The sequence below is a fragment of the Cololabis saira genome, chromosome 6 (genome assembly GCF_033807715.1).
Source record: "Cololabis saira isolate AMF1-May2022 chromosome 6, fColSai1.1, whole genome shotgun sequence".
NCBI classification, from domain to species: domain Eukaryota; kingdom Metazoa; phylum Chordata; class Actinopteri; order Beloniformes; family Belonidae; genus Cololabis; species Cololabis saira.
Window position 1 is genome coordinate 2,339,504 of NC_084592.1, and position 24,669 is coordinate 2,364,172.

General features: G+C 40.9%; 1 protein-coding gene across 1 annotated transcript in view; it reads right to left on the reverse strand.

Annotated features, from left to right (window-relative positions):
* Positions 1 to 24,428, reverse strand: part of nxph2a (neurexophilin 2a) — a 41,701-nt gene extending 17,273 nt beyond the window's left edge. Inside the window, exons 1-3 of the mRNA XM_061723027.1 lie at positions 24,355 to 24,428; positions 23,616 to 23,726; positions 23,361 to 23,474 (exon numbers count right to left, since the gene is read on the reverse strand). Coding sequence (XP_061579011.1) covers positions 23,361 to 23,405 — 45 coding nt within the window. The 5' untranslated portion in view covers positions 23,406 to 23,474; positions 23,616 to 23,726; positions 24,355 to 24,428. The remainder of the gene's footprint in view (positions 1 to 23,360; positions 23,475 to 23,615; positions 23,727 to 24,354) is intronic.
* Positions 24,429 to 24,669: the final 241 nt, after the last annotated feature.

The window sequence follows — 24,669 nt, forward strand, 5'->3', positions numbered from 1 at the left end:
AATGTTCTGTCTATGTAGAACAGCGGTCGGCAACCCGCGGCTCTAGAGCCGTATGCGGCTCTTTAGCACCGCCCTAGTGGCTCCTGGATCTTTTTCAAAAATGTTTGAACTTTTTTTTCCTTTTTTTCTTCTTTGTTTTATCTTTTTTCCTTTTTTTCTCTTTTTTTCTCTTTTTTTCCTCTTTTTCTTCTTTTTTCTTTTTTTTCTTCTTTTTTTCTTTTTTCTTCTTTTTTCCTCTTTTTCTCTTTTTTTCTTCCTTTTTCCTTTCCTTTTTAATCTCGACATTTCGACTTTTTTCTCGACATTTCGACTTTTTTCTTTTTTCTCGAAATTGTACTTCAACATTTCGACTTTTTTTTCAACATTTCAACTTTTTTCTCAAGATTGTACTTCAACATTAATCTCGACATTTCAACTTTTTTCTCAACATTTCACCTTTCGCCATTTGCCTTCATTCTAAGGCTGATACAAGACTTTTAATTTTTTGCGGCTCCAGACATGTTTGTTTTTTGTGTTTTTGGTCCAATATGGCTCTAAAACATTTTGGGTTGCCGACCACTGCTGTAGAACAACAACATGTTTAAAAATGGCGGGGATGGTGCAGTCTGGAACCGGAAATGCGTTGCTACCAAGCAAACCAATCACAGCCCTCTCGGTCTGCGTAGTTACATTTTTTGTAGGTGCATGTCAGGCTACGGCGTAGCTACGGAGAGACTCCCACGTAGCCGCCTACCCTACGGCGTAGGTTTAACGCAGAACCATAAACCAGCCTTAAGACGTTACCCTGTCACTTTATTTGGGGCCAACTCAGTTTAAAAATGTTCACATTTGCAGGGGACTGTGACATGACGAACCCAGGTCTGAATACAATAATCCAGCCTGTGCATCGTCAAAATGTCAGATGTCATGAAAATAGGCAGTAAGTCCTCTGAAAGCATCCTCTTAAAGCAGCATCTCTGACCTCCTGGTCCACGATGAGCCAACCAGAACCCTCAGGTCGTCAGGGCAACGCCTACTTCCTGCTCCCAGAGTTAGAACCAAACACGCTGAGGCAGCGTTCAGCTCTCACGCTCTTCACCTGTGGAACAAACTCCCAGAATGCATCAGAGTGCAATTCTCAGTTGTTTTAAAACAAGGTTGAAAACCTTTTTATTTACTGCGCATTTCAGTAATCTCCCATAATGCACTGTAACCTTTATTTCCTGGATCACATGTTATTTTTGTAATTCTTTTTAAGTGATGTTTGTCTTTAAGTATTGCTTTTTAACTCTGCCCTACCATGCCTTGCTGTAAATAAAGGGCAAAATAACACGTTTCAAAAGACACATTTTAAGCTTTCTGTTCAAAACTTCATGTTATAAGTATATTTGTGGAAATAATGTGATGAAAACTGCATATTTATCACACATTTATGAAAAATCCAGTTAAAATCTTTTCTGAAGAAAGAAAATCTTATCGGTATCGGTTATTCAGTATGAGCACTTCATTTGCAGTAATCTTTCTTATTCAGTGTTCTGTCAGGAGGACTTTTTTCTGCATTGATGTCTGTTATAAATAAGAGGAAAGTACGACAGGAAAAGACAAAAAGATCTGCATTATTAGGTCTATTTCATTGTGTTCATTACTGCTTGGAGCTGGAGTCTATGGTCTCACACACACGCACGCACGCACGCACGCACGCACGCACGCACGCACGCACGCACGCACGCACGCACGCACGCACGCACGCACACACGCGCACGCGCACGCGCACACGCACACGCACACGCACACGCACACACACACACACACACATTTTAAGAATAATTTTTTATTCAGATCAAAAACTACCAGAGTCCAGTTACATTGCAGAAATGTATTTCTAATTAAGAAAAATAAACTTATTTCAAGAAAATTAGAGGACTATTTTAGAAGGAAAAAAAGAAAAAAGCTGGAGATTCCACAGAAAACCCACGTTTCCACGGAGGGACGATGTAAACTGAAGGCTCCTGACGAAGTCTGAGCTGGTAACGTTGTGAGGCGGCGGCTCTAAAGGCTGAATTCTGGTCCTGCGTTAAATCAATGCGTAGAGTACGCGGCTACGCGGGAGTCGCTCCGTAACCTGACGTGCAGCTCCCAAAAAATGTAACTACGCGTCGACGTGACGCCGTATTAACTGCGGAAGAAATTACATAAATTGCGCCAAAATTACACGATTAATTCAAAATGTTCAAAATGGCCGACTTCCTGTTGGGTTTGGGCCATGGCACCAAGAGACTTTTCTTTAAGTTGCGACATGATACAGGTGTGTACCGATTTTCGTTCATGTACGTCAAAATGTATGGTGGGGCTTGAGGAACAAAGTTTTTTCTGTCTGAACCAATGGCTCATGGCTTATAGCTTAAGAAAACTCAAATATCCTATCTCCAAAAATTAGAATATTCTGGGAATCTTAATCTTAAACTGTAAGCCAAATCAGCAATATTAAAATAATAAAAGGCTTGCAATATTTCAGTTGATTTGTAATGAATCCAGAATGTATGACATTTTTGCTTTTTTAATTGCATTACAGAAAATAAGGAACTTTATCACAATATTGTAATTTTCTGAGACAGTCCTGTAATCCAGACATGTTGGAGAGACTGAGACAGTGCTGGTGGCCTGAGCAGCACGGAGTCCTTCATATATTCATCTATAATGAGCATTCTGGAGCTGGCTGCCGTGCGTCCTGTGGGCACAGCTATGTTTTGTGGCCTGACATAAGGTAATTGCCACGGCGACCAGAACTGGCCTCTAGAAAGTTATTAAGAAGCCGGTGACATCTGGCCTCTGGATCATCAGAAGAGACGCCGTTAAAATGTGTCTGCGATGAGAAGCTGGCAACGCCGCCGCGCTGGATCTGGAGCCGTGAGAAAGGCTGTGATGTTGTTTTCTTCACACACGTATGATTGGGATATGTGTCCGAGAAAAATTGGTTTCAGGCATTTTTTCTCACAATAAACAGAAGGGGTAATTAACCTGCTCGTCAGTGCAGGCGGGGCGGCTCCGGCCATGCACCCCGCTGTTCCTCAGAGATTTATCCGGGCAAACTCACCTCACTCTGGTGCTCCAATTCATTTCTCTGCTCATTTTCTGTGTCTGAAGCTTCATTAACTCAAATGCATTTCTGCAAAGTTTAAATCTCACACTCCACAAAAGGGACACTGCCATCTAGAGCTGGGTATCATCAAAGATCCTCTATACAGAAGATCATGCATTACCGTTTCTGCCAATGGTATGAAATGGTAAACACTTCCTGTCTCCTAAGTGGGCGTGGCCGCCCCTCTCCCCACATTGGTTTGGAACATACAACACTAGACAGTACAACTTTAATATTTGCGCCTTATTTTGCTGCTCGTTTTTTTTTTATCTGCTACTTTAATGTCTGATATCAACCTGATATCAATCATCGGATCAGTCTAATATTATTTTTTCCTTCCAAAAAGACTTCAATAATAACAATAACAGCAAAGCAAAGGAGCAAGTTTTATTTTAGTTTAAAATTTCAGTTTATCTGATGGGAAAATGACTTTGGCAGTTCTGCAGTGACCGACCACTCTGAATATATATATATATATATATATATATATATATATATATATATATATATATATATATATATATATATATATATATATATATATATTTATTTATATATATACATATATATATATATATATATATATATAAATAAATAATGTATATATATATATATATATATATATATGTTCATTTTCTCCTAATCTGTGGGTCTGAAAATGTCCATTTTGGTGTCAGAATGTTCAGAAGGTTTGTGGCTTTTGAAAAATGGGTCCCATATTTACGTAGGTTCCTATGGGGCGAAGGAATTGGTAATAATCTGTGCTCACGTTCACTTTTCCCACAGGACTCAATAGACTCAGGAGCTGCTGTTAGTCTCCTAAAGGGGCGGGGCAGTGGGGAAACCCACGTGACACAGATACAGGAAACACAACCGGAGTGGGGGGAGAGTTTATAAAACGTCTCTGGTATCATCACTGACCTCCCGATACGATTCCGATACACTAGGTCCCAAGCCGATACGATTTCCGATATGATTCGATACAAAGTGGGAAAGTCTGGCAGGAATAACGTGATCCTTCCACGCGCTACGTCCAGCCGGAGAAACCCCACCCTGTCTGGTGAAAAGATGCTGCTCACTCCTCAGGTTAAGGAGGAGACCTGAGCTCAGAGCAGGTAGAGGGTTAGTAGAGGGAGCAACGGCCAGGACTGTTAGGTAGGAGCACTGGGTGATAAAAGTGGGAAAAGAATCGGGATAAAAATTTTAATTTTAATTAATTAATTTATTTTTTTAATCGATACTTGGATTTATGTATCGATAATCGTTCCTAAACTTGTATATCGATAAAATATGGATATACGGTATGTATGTTTTTAACCCACCCCTACCCACCGCTGCCTTGCCTGATGCTTCTCCAGCACTGAAGCCTGTCAGCTTTAACATCACACCACAGATTGATGCAGCATCCTGCTTTCAAGCATCCAACATGACAAAAGGCTCAGTTGACATTAAAACCATTCTCAGCCTGCAATCCCTCTATCCCCAGACCTTCTTTAGCCATTTTCCTGCTGATGTTACTGGGCATATCATTTGTAATGATTCCCGTCCAGAGCGGCTCCGGGAGGGGATGCCCTTGAGCTGCAGCGCTGGAATACTGCAACCAGTCTCCGTCCTGCTGGAGGATAGATTGGTGCTCTGATCACTGGAACAGCCTCACGCTCCAGAGCCATCACTTCTAATCAGAGAGCGTCCAGGGAAACACAAGGCAGGTGCTTCAGAGCTGCGGAGGATCGCAACGGCAAATCCACACCGGGGGGCAACACACCCATCACACACCGCTGCATTAGTGTGTGTGTGTGTGCGTGCAGTGTCTCTGCTGCTACATTAGTGTGTGTGTGTGCGTGCGTGCAGCGTCTCTGCTGCTACATTAGTGTGTGTGTGTGCGTGCGTGCAGCGTCTCTGCTGCTACATTAGTGTGTGTTTGTGTGTGTGTGCGTGCAGCGTATCTGCTGCTACATTAGTGTGTGTGTGTGCGTGCGTGCAGCGTCTCTGCTGCTACATTAGTGTGTGTTTGTGTGTGTGTGTGTGCAGCGTCTCTGCTGCCCTTCGCTCTAATGCTTTTGGCCATTTCCCCCTGACCTCTGTGAGAATGAGAACGCTTATAGGCCCATTTTATAAACTCCATTCTGACATGTGGTTGATAATATTTGTTGCAAAAATTGGCAGTATCTTTTAAGTGTGTGCATGAAATTATCTTGATATTATCATGTAAGAGTCATAGTAACCTCCCAGTCAGTGCATTCACATGGGGAGTTTAATTCCTCTTTAATTCGGAATTAAAATGAAATCCGATTTAAAATGAGTAAAATGACCACGTAAACACCTAATTCTCAATGAAAATGGCCAGCGTGCCCAGATCAGCCCGAGAAGCATCCCGCCATCTGAGTCCGTGACGCCCACGTGCTCATCAGCCAAGACGGGAGCCCGCACATCCGACAAGTGGGCCGGACCCGCGCGCACCAAGATGACGTGACCAGGCTCCGTTGACCAGGGGAGCACCGCCCGGCTGCTGCACGCTGCACCACCGTCCTTTTCATTTCAGAGTCGGAAGGAGAAGAGAGCCGGGAGACCGCTTGGACTGAAAGCTCCGACGGGAAGAACCCCGGCAGAAACCCTGATCAACACCCGGAAAGCCCGCAGTCCTTCCAGACCCGGAACCGAGGAAGCGTGAGGCTGTGTTTTGAGCGATCGGTTTAATCTAGAGCGTTTCAGAGCGAAATTTGTGTTTAATGAAGTTACTGTTCTTATTATTGTGTAACACCAGCAACTACCGGCATCATTATTATTGTGTTCATTTATTTTGTGGCGCCATTTTCCGACCAGTTATTCACGGTTTAAAGCAGCACAATGTAACTTTCAGCTTTTGTTGAGTTTTGCGGCTCCTTTGGACAAAAGCGGTGGTGCTTTACCAGAAAGAACACTACGTTTCCCATGAGCACCAGCACGTACTGCCGGAAAACTCGGGTGCATTTGTTTTGATAGTAAATGAAGACGGGACGGACTTTCAAAACTACTTTTCTGTTTCACCAAGTGAACAGACGTAACGCAAAAAAAAAAGATGTTAAACTGCTGGAAAGGAACTGGAATTTACCGGGATACCTTAAACAAGGAAGCCAGGGAGCGGTATATGGAGAAAATAATGATTATTAACGGATTGGATCCATATGAAATCCCTATCAAAGAGTGGAGCTCTGATGAGGATTTACTGCCGCAGTTCTGCACAACCGACGTCTTAGGCTACCTTGTTTAGGAGTGTTTGGCAGCTGCTTTGGTAAATGTTTGACTCGCCATGTGTTTCAATAAATTAGTATTATAGTACAACATACAGTACATGTTTTGTATTACTCTTACTTTTTTCTTTTTTGACTGCTATATTATGCAGAAGAGGCTCCGAGGCGTGAGCAATATTTTTGTTTTCCTCGTGGGATTATTTTTTTCCTCTGCAGCTACAAATAGAGTTAATATCTTTTCCTCAACAAACTAGTTTTATCTGAAGATTGGGGTTAATTGCACCGCAGAGAGCTGGCCAGCAACTGCGTTTACCTGGAGAAGTGGGGAATAAAACCTGTGTTTTGATCCGACCCGTCTGTGTGAGTGTTTGTTTGTGGTTTACTGTGGAACGTTATGTTTGGTCGTTACAGCCGCGATCCAAGCAATCCAACGACTCTTTTACTCTGTTATCTCAGATACTCGGCCTCCGTGGTTCTGCCTCCGAGCAGGAAAGTGGTGAAAAGTTAAACCATTAGCGATCTTTTCCCCACGTCTGTTGTGTGGAGCTGCTGCAGCCACAACACAGCAACGGGTTACCATGGTTACAGAATAACCACAACACAGCAACGGGTTACCAGCTTCTGCTGAGCTCTGCGCTCCAAGCCCCGCCCATTTTCGTCTCGACTACGAATCTGGAAGGAGGGGGAAATGGCGTATGTTTTGTAGTTTTTTAGTGTGGCAGGGTTCCTACCATGCACCTCAAAGTTACATAGTGCCAGTGAAGGCGATACAGACCCCTCAGACCATGACAGAGATTCATTAAACCTGTTGGAAGTTGATGTTCCATCACAATGACTCCGGAAATATGAGATTAAGGTGGGAAAGTTACATTGTGCTGCTTTAAATGCCGTGTTTGTCATCCGGTTTGATTGCACGTGGCGTGACGAGGACGCCATCTTTAAATACCACAGGGCCACGTGCAACAACGTTGTTCTGAACCATAGATGATCGTTTGTATCATTATTGTTTTTGATTTCTTTTCCATTTATGCAGTTAACGTTTCATTTTTATTTTTTTTATTATTGTTGTTTTGATAATTAGTGTTTTATGTCTTAACGTAGTGTGCCATCAGGATTTATTCAATGGGCTCGCTTTTCCATCTGCTTGACACCTGGATGTGAATAAATGCTGATTGATTTTAATGAGAAGTTGTTTGTGTTGTTTGCACACATATTTTCGTCACAATGGCTGTTTGACAGAGCTAGAGCCGAACTGTAATGCCTTCAAAATTATTCACCAGTAATAACAGCCCTTAGGCTAGGTTAAATGAAGGAGGTTTGGCAGATATAGACGCCACCCAGGCCACACGGCTTCACAAACTACGTGCCGGTCAACGGAAAGTTCTCTTTCCACTCAACATCCGCAAATTGGGTCAGGACGGTTCGGTTCCAGCAGTCCTTGCTTCGCACTTTCATCGTCTGGCATTGCGAGCTGGATGCGGCAGTGGGCTGAGGTAGAGTAATCGTTGAACTGACCAGTTTCTGCCTTTTACCAAAGCACAGTCTTCTATCTCCCTCTTCCTCAGCACACGAAAGAAAATCATCGACATGATGTTGTCGTGCTGCTGCTTCAGAAACAGAATCAAAACTAATCCAGAAAGGATGCTAATAATGTGGTTCTCCATGTTGTTGCTAATCGAGTACGTTTGTTTTCTTCCCGTAGACGTAAATACATAAAGACGTCCGCCCCCCTATCCAATCAGAACCTTCCCAACCCCCAGACCTTAACCTTGGACTGTCTTTGGGTCAAAATGACCTCATTCTCCTATCCTTCTTTCCTCCCTTCTTCTCTTCCTCCTTCCTTGACCCGAAGACAGCACAAGGGTTAAGAGGAATTGGATAAATCCAATCGAATGTGTTTTCCATGTAAACCTCAATTCGGAATTACTATTTCCACTCAAAAACATCATGTAACCGTGGCCAGTGTCTATAAACTTCTCCCGTCTCAGTTTACACAACAGCCTTTAAAACTGATACCACTTCATTTTCCTCCAACATGCTTCTTGTTTTGTGGATTTCATTTTGAGAAGTTGCAGCGTTCTGCACCACGAGAGCTGTCCTTCCCATCCGAGGGACAGACGGAGTGGAAGAGAGAGGATTGTCTTATTGAGCATCACTGACACAATAAACATGACTGATGGCTCGCGTCACATGATTAATGGCAGCCATGGAGGGCTTTAGATACCGACGTAATTTATGCTAATTGTAGAGTAGGCCCGTGAGACCAAGCTCTCCGGCAGCATTTCACCACATCACATGAGCAGAAATAGCCTCCTATTGTAAACATTGATTGAATATATCCTTTGAAAAACTCTTGAGTGTTTCCGTTGGACTGCATTTGTGCTGGAATAAAACAGAACTTAAGAACTTCAGCCGTCTTACACATTTGTAATGTATGTGGGACCTTTTTTCTTCTCCATAAGAACGCATCAGATCAGCAGGAAGTGAGAGAAATGTGATGATTTGGTCAAAGAAACGTTATCTAACATCTCATTTTTAGCCTTTAGTAGGCTAAAAAGAGGCTAAAAAAATTCTGCTGTTGGAAACTGCCCAGTTCTCACGTGTGTCACCGCTCACATTAGTTTTCCTTTGTGTCTCATAAGCCAGCCTGGCTGGCGTACTCATCTTACTCTTACCTCGGTATTTTTTGTCATTTGTGCGGTCACATGCATCTTTTTGTTTTTTAAATCAAATTTCTTTGGTCACAGTTTTCAGTCCATATTTAAAATTGATGAAGAAGCTGCATTTTCACAGTTAATGTTCAGTGTTCTTACACACCAGAGCTGAGAGAAGTTCATCATCTTGTCTTTGAATGTGCTGCCTTGGCTTCATTTTTAAAAATGTTGGTAGTTCAGTGTGGATTCCTCCTCACTTATGCACCTGAGTATTCAGTAGGGGTGTAACTATATATCGTGCCATGAAATTTCGCGATACAAAAACGTCACGATACGTGTCGTGGAGGTGACAAACTGTATCACGATATTGGGTTATTAATATTAATCTATTGTGTTGACTAGTAACGACCGCGCCTCGACCCGCGGACCAAAATCTTCCTCCTCAGAAGAAACTAGTACCGTTTTGGTCCCGATCACGGGACTCTTGGGGGTTTTGAGCTCTGAACTTTTACTGATGTAAGGCTGGTGTAGAGTTAAGCCTTACCTTATTAAATTAAACCTTTTTGGGGTGGTGAGTAGGATAAACACGGGGAAACTTCTGCTGAGTTCCAGTGTACTTTAATGTCCCTCAACAGTGTAGGATTTTAGAACATCACTGGTGATTCTTTGGTAAAAATGTTTGTTTTTGCATGTTTTGTCACATTTACACAGACTCAAACACACACAGAGTTTCTATGAGTTCATGTTCTAGTTCTGCCTGGTTAAAAAAGAAAAGTACAAAGGCTTGACATTTTGTGCTACTTGTGCTTAACTTATTTTTTTATTCTGTTATTTATTTTATTATTTATTAAAGTACTTGAATTTACTTTAAGATTATTTTAATTTACTGTAAGCTATTTTTTATTAATTTTAATTTATTTTATTAATTTGCCTGAAGATGTTTATTTTGTACTTTTGTCTGCTTGAATGGTTGTGTTAAAAAAATAAATCAGACGTTACTCAACAGTTACTAAGTACTTGAGTAGTTTTTTTCACCAAGTACTTTTTTACTTTTACTCAAGTAATTATTCGGATGACTACTTTTTACTTCTACTTGAGTCATATTATTCTGAAGTAACAGTACTTTTACTTGAGTACAATGTTTGGCTCCTCTACCAGCCCTGTCGACGGCGAGTGTAACCGGCCCCTGTGTAACCGGCCCCTGTGTAACTGGACTGGTAGTTCCTGATCTGAATAAAGACTGTTTATGGTCTGTTTATGAGATCCTGCACTCTCAACAATAGACCAATATTACATTTCAGCACGAGCAAATGAGACAAGAGAGAACTGTGTAATAGTGCAGTGAGACTGTGTGTGTGTGTGTGTGTGTGTGTGCGTGCGTGCGTGCGTGCGTGCGTGCGTGCGTGCGTGCGTGCGTGCGTGCGTGCGTGCGTGCGTGCGTGCGTGCGTGCGTGCGTGCGTGCGTGCGTGCGTGCGTGCGTGTGTGTTCGTAAGAAGAGAAGGGCGAGAAAGTGCTGCTGATATCGATGTATTAATACCACAGAAAATGAGCACTTGAGTGGCTTTAGATGACAGATGTTATTGTGAAACAGCAACATGCTGATGCTGGGGGGTGGATATTATTAAGCATTAAGTAAAGATATGGCTAAACTTCAATAACACATATGGTGTCATTTAAAAATATACTTCATTTCGCAACATCATGTATTTATAATGTGGAATTTGTAAACTTCATATCTGTCCGCAGAACAATTTTCACAGCTTTACAACCGTGGTTATTATATATAAAATGATGACAAAAAAAATAAATGGCTGGGATGAGTCTCGTTAACTGTTCTGTACTTTGTTAATGTAAAGAAACCCACAAAGAAATCTGTTATAATTAATAGCTTCTTCTAATAAGACTTTATTTACAAGCAGCAACATATTATAATCAGAGATGAGGGGGGATGAGGGGGGATGAGGGGGGATGGCATCCCCCCCTGAAATAAAGATGGTCCAAATCATCCCCCCTGTAAAACTGCCATCCCTCCTTTCCATCCCTTATGTCATTTCATCAATGAATGTGGTTTTACTGCTATTTCAACATTTAGAGTCATCACCAGAAAAATAACTTATTTGACAATTGTCACCTGTTTCAAGTAAATTTTCACTTGAAATAAGTAGAAAAATTTGCCAGTGGGACAAGATTTATCTTGATGTAAGCCCAGTGGATATTTAAAGCTTACAGAAGGCTGCATTTAACTGCTGCTATGTCATTCCTGCAGTATTTCTGCAGGTGTTTTGGTCACTGCTATTATTTGTAATATATTATATTATTTGTAATCAGCACAAATTATCTGTCTCCATATGATCAAATCCACCACCCCCCTGATTGTTTTTTACAACTCGAGTACTGATTATAATCAAATTAAGCGGTAACCCTTTCTTTTACAGTACAGTAATAACCAGGTAATACCATGGTAATTACACTGTAATTACTTTACAATATTTAAAGTAGGTGTTAGCAGATATACTGTACAAGCTCATATCGCTGCACTCAGGGCAGAGTGCTGCGCTATAAGTTTGTAGATCTGCTATTTTTCAGCTGGTGGTGCGTGTAAATGGCAGCAGATTATGTGCAGAGTGAATTAAGCACTTCTGTCATTTTAAGTTTTATTTTGAAGAGCACCGTTCTTCCTCTGTTACTTCCGTTATTGACGAAGCTTAACTTCCTGTTCCCGTCCGAGCATAGCAGCATGCTAACGCTGCTCCAGAGTTGGTCAAATATGCAAGCAAATGATTAACTTGTCATATTTTGTGTTGAAACTTATGAAAAGTTATTTCATTGTGGTTCGCCCCGTGTTTTTGTTGTTTACATGTCTCAAATCTTTGCTTCTGTGAGGGTCTCTGGAAAAAAAAATTAGATTAAGGGTGATGGCCAAATGCAGATAATACTGGGGTCCTTGACATCCCAGTTTGAGATCTAAATATGTTGTTATATCGTTATTGAATGCACTGTATTTTTTATTTGTTGCATTGATTGACTGAATGTGCCTATATTTTCAACACTGTGCCTAGTTTTATGTTTTACACTATGCAATACGTTTTACACTGTACAATATGTTTTTATACAGAACGTTGTATTTTTTTCTTTATCCTTTTGAAGAAGAAAAAAGAGTCTTTGACAGATCACCTGTTTTGGTGTATTTGTTACAAGGTGGTGGTGGTGTGTGAGGAGGTAAATGTGAGGGGGTGTGTGTGAGGGGGTGTGGTCCAACTTTCTAATTGCGGGGTAAAGGGGAGGTAATTATCAGACGTTTTGCCAATTGTTCAAATCTTTATAATTATAATCTACAATTACCAGGTAATATTATGGAAACAACACACGCTTTCTTTTACAGTCCAGTTTCACTTTAATTAAAGGAGCCGTCTGTAAGAAATGTCCAAAACTGGTACTGCAGTCACTTTCCAAATATTGTTGAGCGGCGTGTACCCTCCCCCTCCTCCCCCTGACCAGAGGTTGCCAGGTAGGCTGCAGAATGCAGCAGGAACGTAGGCTGCCATGGCTGCCATAATTATAGCCGAGCTGGCAACCCGGATGCCGAAACAATACTGACTTGGTGATTGGGAGATAGGTGGAGGGTGGAGCTTCAGAAACAATACTGACTTGGTGATTGGGAGATAGGTGGAGGGTGGAGCTTCAGAAACAATACTGACTTTGTGATTGGGAGATAGGTGGAGGGTGGAGCTTCAGAAACATTACTGACTTGGTGATTGGGAGATAGGTGGAGGGTGGAGCTTCAGAAACAATACTGACTTGGTGATTGGGAGATAGGTGGAGGGTGGAGCTTCAGAAACAATACTGACTTGGTGATTGGGAGATAGGTGGAGGGTGGAGCTTCAGAAACAATACTGACTTGGTGATTGGGAGATAGGTGGAGGGTGGAGCTTCAGAAACAATACTGACTTGGTGATTGGGAGATAGGTGGAGGGTGGAGCTTCAGAAACAATACTGACTTGGTGATTGGGAGATAGGTGGAGGGTGGAGCTTCAGAAACAATACTGACTTGGTGATTGGGAGATAGGTGGAGGGTGGAGCTTCAGGCCAAAACAAAAAATGACAACATAAACATCAGTTGAGGGCTGCAACTCCTCTTTTTAAACTGGAATATCCTGGCTTGAGTGCTCTTGTCAGTGACATAAGTATTTGAAATGAACATGATTTTTAAATGTCTGTTGACATATCGGGGTCATTCTATGATTTGTTTTATTATTGCTCTAACATACAGCTCCTTTAATGGGTAAATATCAGGTAATTATTTCTGTACTTAATGAGGAAGTACCAGGTAATATTATGGAAACAACACACGCTTTCTTTTACAGTCCAGTTTCACTTTAATTACTGAGTAAAAGCCAGGTAAAAATGTCTGTACTTATTGGGTAAATACTTAGGAAATAGAATTACTGGGCAAGTAACTACAAGGTAAGTACCTGCCAATTGCAGGTAAAACATGGTAACTATCAGGTTAATTACAAGGTCGATAGAGTCATTTACCCCCTCGGGGGTACATGCACCAATCCATTGATAATACATAAATCAATAATGAATGGGTAAATACCCGGTAGTTATCCATGAAATGTATAGTAAATACAAGGTAACTACATGGTCATTGAAGTGTAATTAGCTGGTAACTACCTCAAATATAGGTTATAATTTCCTGGTAGTTTGCAGAAAAATATTTAGTAATTACCTGGTACTTACTTAGAAATAATTAATGTAATTTCAGAGTAATTACATGGTAAATTTACTGGTAGTTGCCAATATTAACCTAGTAAATACCTGTAATTTCCCTCATAGTTCCCATCTAATGTCTTTGTAATTACCTAGTAATGTTTAGTTTAAACAACCAGGTATTTACCATGTTATTACATGATAAATACACATAATTACATGGTACGTAATAATTACCTAGTACTTACTGTGTAAATTACCCGGTAGTTACATGTAATTACCTTGTAAATACAAGGTACTACTAGGTAATTACAGTGTAATTACCATGGTATTACCTGGTTATTACTGTACTGTTAAAGAAAGGGTTACCAAGTAAGCATGAAACATGTGACAATGTACTCACAACATATGAAAACTGATTAAAACATAAATTGTACGGCTGTTATGGTCTCACTAAAAAAAGAACCTTCCTCCAAATGAATGAGTGAATGAAGTGTGGGGGGGCTGGGAGTGAAGACAAGGCCCTACAGTCGCGAGGCCTCGGTGTGGGAAGTTTAATTGCAGCAAAGCTGTTCACTTGTTTGAAAGTGTTAACAAAGATCCCACCAGGAAAGAAGAAAGAGCGAGTGGAGCCTCCGGGACAAGAGCCTGCAGGTAATCTGGATACTGGCGTTATCTCAACACCTGCCACATGTGACAGCAGCAAAGCCCTGAGCACTTCACTTTTAAGCAGGCGTTACCTTTCAACGCATCATCACTTTCATAATCCCCTTACATGGTCAAAGCAGCAGCTCCTCTGGCTCCTGACACCTGCTGCAATCCAGCGCTGCAATCCAGCACTGATAGCAGGGATTGGGAGGATAATACCACAGAGCACACAGGACTCAGCATAATTATCATTCTCTTGACCAGTTTTAGCACCTTACAATTGTACACGAGCCCCCGTGTACAAGCACTTTGTGCTGGTAAAACTCTTCAGCTTATCCAAATCAAGGCATTGTATGTTATTCTTGGAGTTCTGATTTCCGATGTTCTGCTTTCATCTCTTACAGAACCATCTTAGCATTTCTCTAACTGAGCTATTTCGTGCTGAATGAATGTGCGCGACAGCTACAATTTTTCCACGTTCCTCTCCTCAAATCTGCACTGGAAATGATAAAAGAGGTTTTTTGAAAAAGTCATTTTTGCTTGATTTGTTCAAGCAAGCGTCCACCAAATTTGACAAAGTGAATGTTTTCTATTCTCAAAGCTGATTGCGGTGACTGTGGCTGATTTCACAAAAACAAGTGCCTTTGAAGAGGAAACCGGAGCTGGCAAAGACAGAGCTTCCTGTGCCTTTGATTAGCTGTGGAGACAGGTACATCACAGAAACACACAGAGACGGAGGAGCTGACAGCGCTTTGTTAGGGCTCACGATGACAAGCTGCAATGAACGGCCTGAAACTCCGAGGCAGCGGAGAACGTTAAACTGAGAATAATCACAGAGGAGATATGTTGTACTCACGCTGGAGCTGTCACACCTTGGCTGTTACACCAACGCCATGCACTTTTAATTAAAGAGGTCAATCATCTTCCTGAGCTCTGACATGTGCTGCCATTGGCTGGTGCAGAATATGTATATATGTATATACATATGAGTGTGTGCGTGCGTGTGTGTGTGTGTGTGTGTGTGTGTGTGTGTGTGTGTGTGTGTGTGTGTGTGTGTGTGTGTGTGTGTATAATCCGTATGCTAGACTAAAAAAACAACTAAAGTTTAGTTTATTCAAGTGATAGTTTTGTTTAATTTTTTGAGATAGGATATTTGAGTTTTCTTAAACTGTAAGCCATAATCAGCAATATTAAAATAATAAAAGGCTTGCAATATTTCAGTTGATTTGTAATGAATCCAGAATGTATGACATTTTTGCATTACAGAAAATAAAGGACTTTATCACAATATTCTAATTTTCTGAGACAGTCCTGTATATATATATATATATATATATATATATATATATATATATATATATATATATATATATATATATATATATATATATATATATAAATATGATCTACTTTTGACGATAACTATTTAATCTACAACTCTACATAAATGATTCCCATGACGTGAGTCATGTGACTAATGTCAACTTTAGAGCGGAAAAAAGAGCTAGATAGCTGTTTAAGGAAAGAACATTTGTTGTGAAATTAACTTGGCTATTTCCTATTTAACGCTAATTAGACCTGATGGATAAATTAGTGACAATAACGAAACCTAAAGCTGGAGATTGTAACGTTCCAGCTCGGCCTAACGTTACTCCTTCCACGTCTGACCAGGACAAAGTTTCATCAACCGTAAACACATGTAGCTAATAACCCAGTCAGGAACTGGTTAATAAGGTGATATAAGCAGAATAAAACACATTCAAAAGTTATTATAAGCCAGGCTTAAAATTTGACACATTAAAAAAAAGGGGAAAAATAAAAATTCCAAGCGGGGGTCCCTGCTCTGTTTTTCCCTGGGATAAAAAAAGGTTGAAGACTCCTGGTTCAGACAAATTGTAAATATATGTAACAATTAAAAAAGGCACAGACTCCACCCTCCGCAGCTCCTTTAGTCATATGTGACCACAATTTTGCTTTGTTCCAGAAAAACAGGGCGGCGCAGCGTTGTGAATATTGTGAAACCGTAAGGATGTGCGTGAGAGGCTGCTGGTGTTCCTGGTACTACTGAGTAGTAATGACTAGAATACTGAGGTAGCAGACGCTCCAGATGCAGCGTCGCCTCGGGTGCCAATAAAAATTCATAGCTGTGGACAACGATCAGGAAAGTCTGCAGCATATTTAACATAATGTTTCCTGCACGGATACCTGCGGGTTTGGGCGTGGCGTGCACTGTAAGAAAAAAAAACATTGTTTTTACGGAAAAAAACTGGCAGCTGTGGTTGCCAGAATAATACTGTAAAAGATACAGCGGATTGTGAAACACATTACAGAACAACCTGTAAATTTACAATTTCAAACTGTAATCCTTTACAAAATAACATCATACAATTTACGTACAAAACTGGTCAATTCAACATCCATTTTCAGCCAAATTAGCATGACTATACCTTCATTAAAGCTATTTTCTCCTGTACAATTTACGTGCAGCCATTGCTAATTTTACATCTAATCCTATTACATTTCACTGGAAAACATCAGAATAGAGGCATTATTAATCGGTAAAAGCCTCATTATAAGACAGTAATTTGACTGAGTTTTTCCTCTTATTTTTTTAAAAGATTGTGTGTGGGGTAATATATTTTGTAGTATTAATAGCGGTGTTTTGTTGTGAAATAAATATCTACATAATATCATAGAATTCTTTGAGTAATGTCTTCATTAAACGAGTTATTACCAGTTAAACAGACAAACTCTGACACAATGTCAACACAGATTTTCATCTGTAACATTTACGCTGCTATTTCAGTTTTTTACGGTCATTTCTACGGGCTTTTCCTACAGTGTGCAGGAGGAGAATCTCAGCACGTTTCCTTCATCCTGGACAACCGTGGCAATCGGGAAAGTAATCACGCTGTTAATAACTATTAAGGTTTTAGTCAGCACAAAGGGCAGCCGTCCCACGGTGATCAATCACGCAGCTTCTCTCGCGTCAACTTCAACATGTTTTGGTCATGGATTTCCTGCCAGTCCACGCAGTTATTGGCAATGATTGGAAAAAGGAATAGATTGCGGTGGCTGGGAGTAAAACCTCCGAGGTCCGGACGGCCGTGCCGGAGTCCGAGCTGCACAAATGCCACAGACAGTATTGTTTATGAGGGATTATCTAGTCAAGCCTTCTGGCTGGAAAGATTGTGACCCCAATATGAGTCCAGATACACATCAGCAGCGTGTAAGCTCCACAATGATTCCTAGAAGGCCGTGCATGCTTACATGCCCCCTTCACTCCGCCGCTGTTTTAATCACTTCCACAGAAATGTTCCCTGCCATTTTCTCTCACATTTCTTTTTTTTTTTCCTCTCTCCACCCAATTTCTCTGCTGGCTTTTTGAAGACTTACGTTCCTTTTTTTTTCTTACAAGGCAAATCCTAGGAGAGGTTGATGTGAGGACCAGGCGGAGCAGGGATGTGAAGAATATAAACAGCGTTTTTTTTATTGTCCAGAGGGACCGGGGGGGACCGGGGGGGACGGGGGGGACGGGGGGACGGGGGGAGTGCTGGGCGGTGGGGTCTGTAAAAGAGACGAGGACCTTATCACAGCCCAGCAGCTCTGTAATTCGCCGCCATGATAAAGTGGCGGCGCAGAAAACCTTACAAGGCTGGCACAATCCAAAGACGGATTAGGTTTTTCTGACATAAGCTTCCTGAAAAACTAATCAATCAGTCCATGCAGTATTATCAGGAGCGTGAGATTAAAGAGCTAGTTCTAATCCCCGAACTGTACATTTTATTACACTTCCCAGTGTTAGTTGCCTTTAAATATACAATAAATAAATAATAAAGCCAAACCTAATTGAGCATGGGGAAGGGGAAAGGTTTAAAGAGTCCTCAGAGAGGGAATTTGTGTAGAATTTGTGTTTTGTTATTAAGACAGGGATAAAACTTCTGTCCTTGCTGGAGCCCCTTTTGACTTTGAGTGGAGCGTCTCTGTCTCACTGGAAACACAAAGGGCTGGAAGAGAATTCATATCGCAGTATTTTACCACTACTTTCTTGTGGTAAATATTTTTCTGTTCATCTGAACAGAAAACAGTTTATTTTCCTGCAACTGCCTGATGAATGAGTGAATAAAAATGCAAACCTGCAAAAATAAAAGTTGAAATCAATGCCAAATCTTTTGAGAAATCCTCCGTAATCCGTTAAATGCCAGCACATCAGTGGCCCCGGTGAGGGCCGAGCATGCCGCGGCCCGGAGACGGTTCTGGCCCGGCTCAGCCGCACACCGGCCACAGTTACAGGATGGTTTTTAATTCAGAATTAATCATTCTGAATTAAATTATTCAGAATTAAACTATTTTCCTTTGAGTTAACATGGAAATAGTCATTCTGAATTGAGGTTTCCATGGAAAACACGTTTGATGGTCTTTCTCCAATTCCTCTCCAGGTCTGGGGGTTGGGAAGGTTCTGATTGGATAGGGGGGGGACCGGAAGTTAAACTACCGGAAGAAAAACTAACTTAGCCGCTACAACTTTGAAAAGCTCACAATTTTGATGTTTCCTGTTTCCATCTGTTCTTTTAATGATTTCTATTTCTTAAATAAATGGTCTCTGCTCTTGACCAGCGTTTACTGCTGCTGCATCTGGAAACTTTGTTTGGAAAACCAGCCCAGCGTGGAATATAAGGTCATGGAGACAGACGGGTGAGGGAACGAGCAGAAAGAAAGACCGGAATTAATTTAAAGAGGAATGACTGACTGTGTTTCCATGCATCAATAACACTTTTAAAACCCGAATATTGGCAATAACCCGAATTTGCACGGCCATGTAAACACTAATAACCCTTTGAATAACCGGAATTTGCTCATATTCAGGTTTTTAAAAACCCCAATATGAGCCCTGGGTTACTCCTTTTAAAACCTGAATATTCAGTCATGTAAACACCAAACGGAATATCCCCATCAAACGGAACAGGAATCTGTTTTCTGCACATGCTCTGTTCACAAGGAATCCTGGTCTTTTGAGTCCAGGAAGTTCTTATAAACACGGAGAAACCAAGACCAGGAGGAGACTAATCACTTCATAAATGTAATGAAGGATATGAACATTTCTGCATTTGTAGACGGTAGAAAGTACCGGGATAGAAGATTTACAAGAAGGTGAGAGAAAAGTTGCGTGAAGCAGCATTTGTTTTGAATTTGGATACAGGAAGAAGAAGCAGAAATGACAGGAATTGTGTCATGACGTTCTCCGTGTGTCGCTGGTTTGATCCAGATATCCTGAATGATTAATTACCATGGAAACGGAATATTCCCAATGTTTCAGTAACCGGAATATTAGCAATAACCCAAATTTTGACTGCATGTAAACGTAGTAATAGTATACAGTATACAGAATTATTCTATTCGGATTTAAAATCAGAATAAACCAGCCACTTACTTTGGAATCAAGTTTAATTCTGAATGGCCATTTTCATTCAGAATTAGGTGTTTACATAGTAATTTTTACTCATTTTGAATCAGATTTAATTCTAATTCTGAATTAAAGAGGAATTAAAGTTCCCATGTAAACACTGCGTGCCACACCCGTCCCTCTCCACCCTGGGGGTTTTATTTCTGCTGCAGTGAACACCACAGCTCATCCTTCCTACAGTCGCCACATCCACACTTTGTTGTCACGTAATATTACAAATGAGCCATGAGGTAGAAAGCCGTGATAATCCTTGTCACAGATTTCTTACATTTAATCCCAAACAGAGTTGAGAAGCGCCGTACATGTAGTGAAGCCTCCTCACATTCCCGTGCAGCAGTCTGACTGCACGGAGGAGAAACGGAGGAGAAACGGCAGAGAGCAGGGCACTTAACTAGTTTCGTCTTTATGCACATTGTTTGTCTGTCATTGCACCCGTGATAACGGCAGCAGATGTGGTGACTGGATTATTATCCCGGGACGCTCCTGACCCTCTCTTGTCCCCAGGGGTTGGCACAGATGCTCATGCTGAGGTCACATTAGCCCCACTTCATTTGAGGGGTTTTAATTATTTAATTTTTTTATTTTGATTGCGTGTATAAAGAGTCCAAGAAAGATAAATGTGATTTTTATGTGAGTTTATGATTCAGCCACTCACTCCCTTAATCTGACGATGTAAAGTCTGGCATCAGCGTTGCTGCTCTGCACCTACGTCTCCATGTTTATGTGATAGAACATTACCAACTCTGTGTGATGCATATTCATGCATCCTCAAGAATCTCTTCAACTAAAGCCATGTACCTGTGGACATGTGTATAAATATATATATATATATATATATATATATATATATATATATATATATATATATATATATATATATATATATATATATATATATATATATATATATATATATATATATATATATATATATATATATATGTATATATACACCGGTATGTAAATATATACAGTATGCATGTGTGTGTGTATGTATGTATGTATGTATGTATGTATGTATGTATGTATGTATGTATGTACTATTGCTTATATAAATACTGTATGGTATGATATTTATTAAGGACATTGCACTAGTTTATAAAAGCTAATATTCATTTTTTGTGAAAAGGGAAGGCGTCATAAGGGTTGGAAGGTTAGGGTTAAGGGTTAAAATTGCATATATATATATATATATATATATATATATATATATATATATATATATATATATATATATATATATATATATATATATATTATGACGCCTTCCCTTTTCACAAAAAATGTTAGCTTTTATAAACTAGTGCAATGTCCTTAATAAATATCATACCATACAGTATTTATATAAGCAATAGTACATACACATACATATATATATATATATATATACCAAAAATTCTATATATATTTTTTTGTATAAAACTGACGATTTAAACCTGTACTTTGGGTTATTTGTGTTGTGGAAATTTAAAGGACCAATAAACTAAACTAAACTAAACTAAAGAGGAAAGAAAGATCTTTGGAGTTGAAGGATTTTGGCATTGGCACTCATTTACGCGGTTCAAGTGAGTGATAATGTTGGATTTTTCAGCCTAAGAACGTGGGCTAATATTGATAAAAGCGTATGTATCTCACTCCCACTCAGCCATTGGTGGGTGCTGGGAGGGGAAGCACTGAGGCGTTTAAATAAAGAGAGTCTCTGCAGGGAGGCAGCGTGGCTCTGGTTCTCTGGGGGCAACGCTCCCAACACGCTCCCAACACGCTCCCAACACGCTCATGCTGATTCCAGCACAGCAGACAGAGCTGCTGCAACTGCTGATGCTGTTGCAACTGCTGCTGTTGCTGCTGCTGCTGCTGCTGCTGCAACTGCTGCTGCAACTGCTGCTGCTGCTGCAACTGCTGCAGATGCTGCAACTGCTGCAGATGCTGCAAATGCAGCCACTGCTGCAAATGCAGCCACTGCTGCAGATGCTGCAACTGCTGCAACTGCTGCTGCTGCTGCAACTGCTTCAACTGCTGCAACTGCTGCTGCTGCAACTGCTGCTGCTGCAACTGCTGCTGCTGCAACTGCTGCTGCTGCAACTGCTGCTGCTGCAACTGCTGCTGCTGCAACTGCTGCAGATGCTGCAACTGCTGCAACTGTTGCAACTGCTGCGACTGCTGCTGCTGCAACTGCTGCTGCTGCTGCAATTGCTGCTGCAACTGCTGCTGCTGCAACTGCTGCTGCAACTGCTGCAACTGCTGCTGCTGCTGCAGCTGCTGCTGCAACTGCTGCTGCAACTGCTGCTGCTGCTGCAACTGCTGCTGCTGCTGCAACTGCTGCAACTGCTGCTGCTGCTGCAGCTGCTGCTGCTGCTGCAGCTGCAGCTGCACAGGTCAAGGCTATCTCTACAGAAGCCCTCTTTGAGGATTCAGCACAGATGTGAAGAACTTCTTCAATTGCTTGACATTTTCCCTTCAAGCCTGCATGGAGAGGATAATCACGATAAAATCCACAATGTACCTAAATAAAAAAAAATGAATAGAAAAAGAGAGCAGACAGTGTCATCTGCCGCTGATGAAAGTAAAAAAGAAAAAACGACTTTAAATTTCCCCAAAGACCTTGATCGCTCTTAAGAGTGTTTGGTGCAATAAAAACTAAATTACACTGGGGGGAGATTATGTCCAGAGGCTTAAAACAGTTTCTTCTGCACGCAAATCATTTTCTACATATTCACAAGGATTGGAGCTTTGTGGAAATGAAGCGAGAGGAGGCGCAAAGGTGTGGATTCTGTCTTCTTTTATGTTTACAAGCTGCCCTTTTCTTGGTACCACACGTATGTCCCACAAATGTTACGGGTTCAACGCAGCTGTCAAACCGTATTCCTGCCTGGGAGCAAATAGAGAATGATACTGGTTGCCATTAACCACCAATAAAGGTGATATAGGTGAACAGCGTGGTGTGTGTTTTATTTGCTTAAGTCATAAATGAAAAAAGAAAAAAAAACTGAGTTCAGAATATAAATGATATAAAACACCTGCAACAATCTGGAATCTCAACAACGATGCAGAAAGTAAATGCTGCTTTATACTGGTTTTTGCTACCACTTTTCCATGTAGGATACGCCAGCGATTTAATTCTGAACTATGATCGAGGCTTTTCATGCAAAGCTTGGATGTGCTGCTAATTTTCAAAAACGAGAATTCTTGGGGTGCAGTGAAAGAATTCTGATGGCATTAACTCTACATTATATAAACTTCTGACTGAAAATAAAAACACAGGCAGGCAGGATGAAATAAATGAATTAGAAATGGGTCCAAGTTAGAGTCTAAGTTTTTAAATAAGCAGGAAAAACGTAGAAATAGAAATAATCAAATGAATACAGTCATCAATTCAAAAAACCTAACTGTGGACGTGCTTAAATCCAAATTTCCGTCAAGTTTAAGCCCATATGACTTATTAATTGGAATGGGTCGGTGTGTGTGATCAACTATCCCGTGCAGAGCTGGAAGTTGAGCAGAAACAACAGCAGAATAAACGCACCAGTCTCACCTGGTGCAGGAGGAAGAGCAGGAGGAATGTTTGCAGGACATCCATCTTCAGCGACTTCTCTGGCTTTATTCAGTTAAATCCTCTCTCCTGCCGCGCAGACATCGCTCTGATCACCTGGGAGAGAGAGATGGAAACATTTGCCTAAACCACTTCAAACCCAAGTGTTACAATCACAATAAGATGCGGCTTTTTGGTCCGTCTTTTGGAAATAAATAAATAACTTTTCTCTTTCTTTCCCCCTCACAAAAGTAATACCTCACGCTGGAATCCTCTTTTTCAATCCACTTTCCGAAAAGAGCTTGAAAATCCTCTCCAAAAACGTCTCTGGGGGAATTTCCTGGGAGCAGCTGGGACTCTTGGAGTCCTCTAAACGAGATAAACGTCTACAATCAGCGTCTGTTCACACGGCTCCGTTCACTTTCAAATCCTGCCAAACCCGCAGTAAACTAGACCTTCTCTTATTTAATCCCAAACGATGTGAGCAATAAACGGTGTGCAGAACAAGCGGGATGTTTTAACTCCGAGTGCCAGCTCTGTTTGATTTCAGTGCGCAGAATGTTGCGCTGCTGCGCGCCTGGAGAGCTGGGGCGCCTTGCGCTCCTGGAGAGCCTGGAGAGCCTGGAGAGCCTGGGGCCGGCGCTCAAGTCTCACTCTCTCCATTTAAGAGATAAGCAAGAAGCTTGATGTCACACTTATCCGGACTGGTTCAGCAACAGCTTTTTTAACCCCTTAAAAGTGCAAAACGGTGATCTCTCTGTGAACAAGTTATTTGCTCATTTTAGGAGACAAGGGACTCAATCTAAATACACAAACATTTTATATATATATATTTTTATATATATATATATATATATATATATATATATATATATATATATATATATATATATATATATATATATATATATATATATATATAGTAAATAGGGTAAAATAGGGTTCAGTGCTGCTGTGATCCTGGTGAGAAAGTATTCATGATTTGACCATCAATTACCTCCAGCTTACAAACATGTCCTTGTAGACTGGGCTGCTTAACTCATGACTAAATCCTGACACTCGATGTTGAATGGTGATCTGAAGTGTCTGATGCAGAAGCAATACCGACCTCTGTTTGTTGAAAGGAGTTGATGAGGAGACATGAAGAAATCACTGTGGCTTTGTCGCCATCACGTGGTTACAGCCAGTACTCGAGTTGTAAAAAACAATCAGGGGGGGTGGTGGATTTTATCATATGGGGACAGATAATTTGTGCTGATTACAAATAATATAATATATTACAAATAATAGCAGTGACCAAAACAGCTGCAGA